We start from the raw sequence: 7,816 nt of genomic DNA on the forward strand, positions 1-7,816 counted from the left end.
TGATAATGACATTTAACTATATTTGTAAATATTTTAGTTCAATTTATAATCGAAAATTAAAATTCATCAAACACTATCTAATTTTCTTCCTCAAACTAACTTTAAATTACAAAATAAGCATAATTTAATTTACATATAATTTGTGGTATTAATTTCGAACTCAAGATATTAGATTTTTAAATGTTAAAAATCAAAGTTGGGATTAAATTAATTAATTGTAGTACGAAATTTGTAAATTAAAGTAAGAAAAAGAAAAAAGCGATGGTTTTGGTTCTTCTCTATCCAAATTCGTAAATACTTTAAGCTGTAGAGATTTCATTGATTGATGGTTGAGCTGGCTTTTGCGACGTCAGGGGGATCCTGCGTCAAAGTTTCTATGCATTAATCTACACGCCACAAACTTCCTTCTTCTTCATTCTCTTTTTCTCTTTCCTTCTTCATTTCTCTCTCTCTCTCCCTCTCTCTCTGCAAAACCTTCTTCATACCCATTTCCATGTTCCTCCATTGGACCTCATAACAATAATCCCTTTCCATTCCCAATGTCTACAACAAAGCTTCTTCGCCATATCTCTGATCCAATCGATGAAAACCACAACTACGACCGCGAAATTGAGGCCTCTGAGAGGCTCGTTGGATCGCCGTTTACAGAGGATAGAGATTCTGTCTCTCTTACCCTAGGAGAGCCTCTCGTGCGTACCAGTACGGCCAGGATCAGTACCACCTCCCAGCTCGCCATTGTTGGTTCTAATATCTGTCCTATTGAGAGCCTCGACTACGAGTATGTATTATATATACATAGATTCCTTACTTTTCTTTTTATTTGTTTTCTTCATCATGCGATCGACGATGTAATTTTTTGTGGGTTTTTTTTTTTTTATTACTTGCATTGTATTGAACATAATTCAGATTCTCTTTGTTTTTATATATATATATATATATATGGTTTGGTTGTGTTTTATCTTTTATGCTCAACTGTTCAGATGATCTTGTAGTGGGATGTTGTAAGATATGGTTATTTTTCATTTAATTCTTCTTGCTTCTTGGGTACCAGGCGGTTACTTTTAGTTAATTGGTTGGTCAGGCGTTGTTATCAGTACTTGTAACAGCATGATTTTGAATGGAAGCTATCTTGCGACTTTCTAACTTATTAACTGTAATTCAATTGGCTATGGACGTATAAACTGGCCTGCGCAAAAGCAGGGCATCCTGAGTGAGATATTCATTCAGTAATCAACAAAAATTCTTTTCTTTGGGATTTGGATTTGACATTGTTGGGATGTCTTGGCCTTTTATTTTTTTAACTACCTCTGGAAGTATGCTTGTCTGGTTCCATGAGGATGATCGACTTTGTTAGTTCTGGTTTTAACTTTTCTTCTGTGGCCAAGTCGAGCAAAGCTCAATTGGGATACGGTTGTGTTTTAATAACCATGAGGTCTATAGTTTGGATCTCCTTACTTTGTACTAAAAAGAACTTTTCTTCTGTGAAGAAATGTAGAAGAAAGTCTGTTCAATTTGTTTTGAGTATGCATGACTTTTTGTCTATACAGTTTTGATTACTACATTTGTGTAACTCTTATAGATATTTTCCTTTTGTTTGTTTCATCTGTATTCTAAAATAGGAGACTTCTATTTTATGTAGATATTCGTATTAATATTGATCTTCCCATTCTTTTAAATTGTAACAGGATTATTGAGAATGAACTTTTCAAGCAGGATTGGAGGTCCAGAAAAAAGCTCGAGATATTTCAGTATATCATCCTCAAATGGGCGTTGTGCCTTTTAATAGGTTTAGTTACAGGGCTTGTTGGCTTCTTCAACAACATAGCTGTTGAGAATATTGCTGGTCACAAACTTCTCCTGACAAATAATCTCATGCTCAAGGAAAAGTAAGCTTTGAGTGACAGGCAGTTTAAGAAGTACTCAATTCACATAGCATGAAAGAACTTTATAAGCCTATGTTCAAGTCTTGAAATAGAATAACGTTAAGAATATAGTATTAGAATTAATAATGTTAAGTATAATTCTTTTATAATAATGTAAAGAAGGATATAAGTGAACAAATTAATTTTGATATAGAATATTGTATTAGAATTAATATAGTACTAATACAAGAAACTTGAAGTTTGAGTTCTGGGCTTTTGTGCCCCTCCCTTTCAAATTAATAGTCTGCATGTTATTTCTTCTTAATCAAGTCTTGCTTTAAGTTTTTATGTGAGGGGTATTAAAATTAAATATAAATTAATCCTAGTTTATACTTTCTAAGACCAGATAATTGAGCTTTTTGTCCGCCTTTCATGCCATGAAGTTTGAGGATTCAAGCACTTTTTCTATCAGACTTTTTTATCCTGTAGCCTGTATTTTATTATTCTTGTTCTGTAATTGTTCTGGATGATCTCAAAATCTTACCTCACTGCAAAATTGTTCATATGACTTCTATGATTTTCCTTGCCGTGCTTCTTTTTCTGTGTACACATCTGAAATTTATATGTCCTTCATACACATATTATATAATCACCAACTGTGACATGAACATTAGCTTCTTTGCAGGTACTTTCAGGCATTTGCAGTATACGTTGGTTGCAATAGTGCTTTAGCTGCTGCTGCTGCAATACTCTGTGCCTATATTGCGCCTGCTGCTGCAGGTTCTGGCATACCTGAGGTGAAAGCATACCTCAACGGTATAGATGCTTATTCTATATTGGCTCCAAGTACCTTATTTGTGAAGGTAAGCCTCATTGTAGAAACATTCTGTTTTCTCTTTCTTTAACCATTTACAAATTACACACAAGTAGTTGCTTATGGTCTCGGTCATCATAGTCAAACTCACCATCATATATATAATAAGCATTGTGAATGATATAGTATCCTATTTGCCCAATTTTTTTCAGCCAATGCAAACAAAAGCAAGGCCATTGAATTGTGAGTTGAAATGTGCATTACTTTTTAATAAGGAATTCTTGTACATCGTATGTTGTAATGCACACATGTTTTAAGCGGATGAACAATTAAACTTTAATATTTACTTTTCTTTAACAAGAGATAATTATTTTATTGAAAAGAATGTAATATATGAAGGGTACTCTAAAAGGGGTCAAAAAATTACTCCATCCTAGAAAGATATGCTTAAACTTAGCGGGTGGTCCCACTTGATTTGACCCCATCCTGGAAAGATGTGCAAGCACAATTCTACTCCAAAGCCTGGTGATCAAACGATAAGGGTAGGAAGGAAAATAGCAAGGACTCAGGAGGGTTGGTGCTGTGTAACCAACTTTGGAAGCATTATGAATAATGTGATACAAGAGGAATGTGAGGGTTTTGATTTCTTTCTTTGGATAACTATATTCCAAAGAGATCATGAATCTACTTTGATTTCTTGCTATCCAAAAAATTTCTTGCTTTGAATCCTGTCAAAGGACTATTGTCAGTTGGAGTTTTTCCATACCACAACAAGTGGATTCCTGTTCTACAGGCCCTATGTTTTCTGCCTCATGATTTCTCTATATCTTAAACTCAAGAATTGAGTTTTATGTTTTATATTTTAAAAATGTATGGAATTGATAGGAACTTTTCTAACGGATTTGTTTATTTATTTTTCCCTTAAAAGAATTCTCAAAAGGAACTTCTTTTGTGTTCCATTTTGTCTTATCAATCAATGGTTATTGTTTCCCATCAATAATAATAATAATAATGGAATTATTGTAGTGGATTTCGTAATAATTTCAATTCCTAGCTTTAATTTGGTAATTAGTCTTAGTGGTTGTCAATCCTTTGTTATGTAGTTTTGCGGGTTAGTATATATTAGTTATTTTGTTGGTCATCGATTTTTACTTCTTAAGTGTATTGTGTGTTGGTATCTTTTATAAATAGGGATGACAGTCTATTGTGATTAGACCTTTGAATATTTTGATATTGGAGGAGAAAATTCTTTGTTAATTCTGGGGGTCTTAGTCTCTTAGATGCTAGGCTATATTACTTCAGTTGCTTGTTAATGGAGGCATCTCCAATTTATTCTCCTTGTTTCTCATGCATTTATTTGATCAATTGTCTGTTTCTCATAAAATAATTCTAAATGATTAAAAATTTCAATGGTTAACTTTGTTCATTGTATTTGTAATAGTTTACTTTAAAAGAACAACTGTATCCATTGAATTCTCTTGTGGTTGCCTAACCTTGCATATGCAAGATTCTAAAAGACAAGGTATTGTTAAGGCTTAAGAAGATGTCCTATTGTCAGTACCCTTATCATTAGAATGTTATCACAATTTGTTGTCTCACGCACTCTTCAACCAAACCAGTCTGTATGACCCCAAAAGGGTGTCTTCTTTAGTAATTTACAATCTAAGTGAACAACGATAATAATATGAACATGAATTATGAACATGAATTATAGGTAAAGCAGTGCAAAAACCTCTATTGTGTTTACGGTCCTTTGGAATGTGAGATCGTCTTAAATCAGCAGCTGCTAACCTAACCATTATGATGACAGATTTTAAAAATTTTCCAATAACCACGTGGATTAACTTGGCAGATTTTTGGTTCCATATTTGCTGTTGCTGGTGGATTTGTTGTGGGTAAGGAAGGACCCATGGTTCATACTGGTGCATGCATTGCCTCATTACTGGGACAAGGAGGCTCTCGCAAATATCGCTTGACTTGGAAGTGGCTCAGATACTTTAAAAATGATAGGGACAGGCGCGATTTGATCACTTGTGGTGCAGCAGCTGGTGTAGCAGCTGCCTTTCGGGCTCCAGTTGGTGGCGTTCTCTTTGCACTTGAAGAAGCAGCTTCATGGTCTCTCTCTCTCTCTCTCTCTCTCTCTCTCTCCACAGCATCAAAATGTTCATGGCTACTCAGTTTTTAGTCAACTTCTAGGGAACGTGAGAGAAACTTGATCTAAAAAGAAAATTGAGTCAAAATTTACAAAGCTTAGCTTATATGGCTAAGAGATGAAAACTTAATTTAATTGAGATAAGGTGCGGGAAGTTATGCTTGTGGACATGTTAAGCTAGGTTTTGTCTTTTTGGCTGTCTGGTATCTTGATTTTGCTGAATATATTGAACTGCTTTCACATCTACACGAATGTACTTACTTTTAATTGTAAACAATGAGTTGCATTTAGCACGTTTAAAGGTCCAAGATCGTTCTGTATCATATTTACCAGGAACAACTTCTGCTCCATCATCATTGATAGATAATCCATGTTGAGATTGTTAGGTGGAGGAGCGCTCTTCTCTGGAGGACCTTTTTCACGACTGCTGTAGTAGCTGTTGTCTTAAGGAGTTTCATTGAATTTTGCCGAGGGGGAAAATGTGGTTTGTTTGGTGAAGGAGGTCTCATAATGTTCAAAATCAATACAGAAAACTCCACTTATGGCACCCCAGATCTTATTGCAATTGTTTTACTTGGAGTTATTGGTGGTGTTTTTGGAAGCCTTTACAACTACCTCGTGGATAAGGTTCTCCGAACCTACAGCATCATAAATGAGTATGCTCCAAAGTGTCTTTTTCTTATGATTCTGGAAATTGAAGTTAACTTCCCTCTTCTTTTACACAATATACAGTTTTGTTATTGTACAGATTCACTATCACTGACAGTTAATATTGAATTGCAGGAGAGGTCCCGGCACGAAACTTATCCTTGTTGTTGGGGTTTCCATATTGACAACCTGTGTCTCATTTGGTCTTCCTTGGTTCTCACAATGTTTACCGTGCCCAACTGACCTGGATGATCAATGCCCAACCGTTGGTCGCTCAGGAAACTACAAGAACTTCCAATGCCCACCTGGCCATTATAATGATCTTGCTTCTTTATTTTTCAATACCAACGATGATGCCATCCGAAGCCTGTTCACATCTGCTAATGACAAGCATTTTCAGCTCTCCTCACTTTTTGTCTTCTTTGTTTCTATCTATTGTCTTGGCATTATTACTTATGGCATTGCTGTGCCTTCTGGGCTCTTCATTCCTGTAATTCTGGCAGGGGCTTCTTATGGTCGCATTGTAGGGAGATTATTTGGTTCAGTTGCTACTCTTGATGTCAGTCTCTATGCCCTTCTCGGAGCTGCATCCTTCCTTGGTGGCACTATGAGAATGACTGTTTCTCTATGTGTCATACTCCTTGAGCTTACTAATAATCTTTTGATGCTCCCATTACTAATGTTGGTTCTTCTAATTTCAAAGTCAGTGGCAGATATTTTTAATAAAGGTGTCTATGATCAGATTGTGAAGATGAAAGGACTGCCTTTTATGGAAGCGCACGCAGAACCATTTATGAGGCAATTGGTTGCTGGTGGTGTGGCTTCTGGTCCCTTAATTACCTTTTCTGGGATTGAAAAGGTCGATAACATTGTCCACGCCTTGAAAATGACAAACCACAATGGGTTTCCTGTAATTGATGAACCACCTTTCTCAGATAGTTCAGAGCTTTGTGGGCTCGTTCTGAGGTCTCATCTGCTTGTTTTGCTTAAAGAAAAAAAATTTACTAAGAAAAAGGTGCCGCTTAGATCAGAAATTTTGAGTCGCTTCAAAGCACATGATTTTGCAAAAGCAGGTTCTGGCAAAGGGGTGAAACTGGAAGATTTGGAGTTCAACGAGGAGGAGATGGAAATGTTTGTTGATCTCCGTCCCATTACAAACACGTCACCCTACACAGTGGTAGAATCAATGTCACTAGCTAAAGCGGCGATTCTCTTTCATGCACTTGGCTTGAGGCACTTGTTGGTGGTTCCGAAGACACCCGGGGTAAGACACGCTTTCTTATAATCTTATCAGTGTGCAACAGTTTGCCTCCATCGCATACTATATCTGATTATAGTCGTTGTGATATAATGTTGCCTAGTGCATTAAACTTCATGCATTTATTCTTGGGGAAGGCAAGCTAGTGTTTGTGCTCCCGGTCACTGCTATTCTCATTGACCATATGCATATGGTGCCATTTCCTTTGTCAATCTTTATGCCTAAAATTCTAGAACTTTGTATTAGTTATGGCCTTTTAAACTTTCCGTTTGTACTATTAAGTCTTTTCTATTAATATTTTACTAGATTATTTAACACAAACCTAGCCTTGACACTTGTTTTTTGGTTGATTTACCTTGTGTATATTGACCTGATGCAAGGTGTTGCATGATGAATGTAGTGTTCTCAAACGGATTTAAACGATGAATGAGCAAGCATAAGTGGTAAAAGAAGTTTTTCTTGGTAAAAGGTTTAGAGACCAAAACAAAATAAGTGAAAATGAGAATAGTCCCCATCTTAATTTACTTGTTAAAGAGATACTAAAACTGTCCATTTAAATTTTTGAATCGAAGTATCCATTCAAATCATTTTTCTAAATCTAGTAATGATTTAACATTGATGAATATTTTGCAGAGGCCTCCTATTGCTGGAATTCTTACGCGTCACGACTTCATGCCAGAGCATATTCTGGGACTTTACCCACATCTCAACCCCCACAAGTAGAACAAAGCAAGGTTCTTTCCTTATTACTTTTCCTTCTGTTGAGTTCTTTTCGTGTGAGGATAGATTTGCTCCTTTCTCAGTGTCCATACCATTCTGTTGGAAATTTTGAAGCTCTATAGGAGAAAAATCTGTGATATGAGGTACACAAAACACACCTGCATAAACAGGAACTATTTACATTTTTACATGTCAATATCAGCTCATTCAATTATTATTTAATCTTTCCTTCCTTCGGTTGATGCTCTCGAGAATAAAGCGGTGTGTAATATATCTTACTTTTTCAAGCAAACTATTAAAAGTTCTTTAATAGATTGTACCGTTTTATTTTGTCCAGTTTTTCACTTTATTTTTTTCCTTCG

At 35.8% G+C, this 7,816-nt stretch overlaps 1 protein-coding gene across 1 annotated transcript; it reads left to right on the top strand.

Annotated features, from left to right (window-relative positions):
• Positions 1 to 323: 323 nt before the first annotated feature.
• LOC120090921 (chloride channel protein CLC-c-like) lies at positions 324 to 7,696 on the top strand. The gene is made up of 7 exons (XM_039048613.1): positions 324 to 778; positions 1,686 to 1,886; positions 2,548 to 2,725; positions 4,529 to 4,791; positions 5,215 to 5,484; positions 5,612 to 6,740; positions 7,368 to 7,696. The coding sequence occupies exons 1-7, from the start codon at positions 540 to 542 to the stop codon at positions 7,455 to 7,457; spliced, it is 2,370 nt and encodes a 789-aa protein (XP_038904541.1). The 5' UTR covers positions 324 to 539; the 3' UTR covers positions 7,458 to 7,696.
• The last annotated feature ends 120 nt before the right edge of the window (positions 7,697 to 7,816 follow it).

This window comes from Benincasa hispida, chromosome 11 (assembly GCF_009727055.1).
Source record: "Benincasa hispida cultivar B227 chromosome 11, ASM972705v1, whole genome shotgun sequence".
Lineage (NCBI taxonomy): Eukaryota > Viridiplantae > Streptophyta > Magnoliopsida > Cucurbitales > Cucurbitaceae > Benincasa > Benincasa hispida.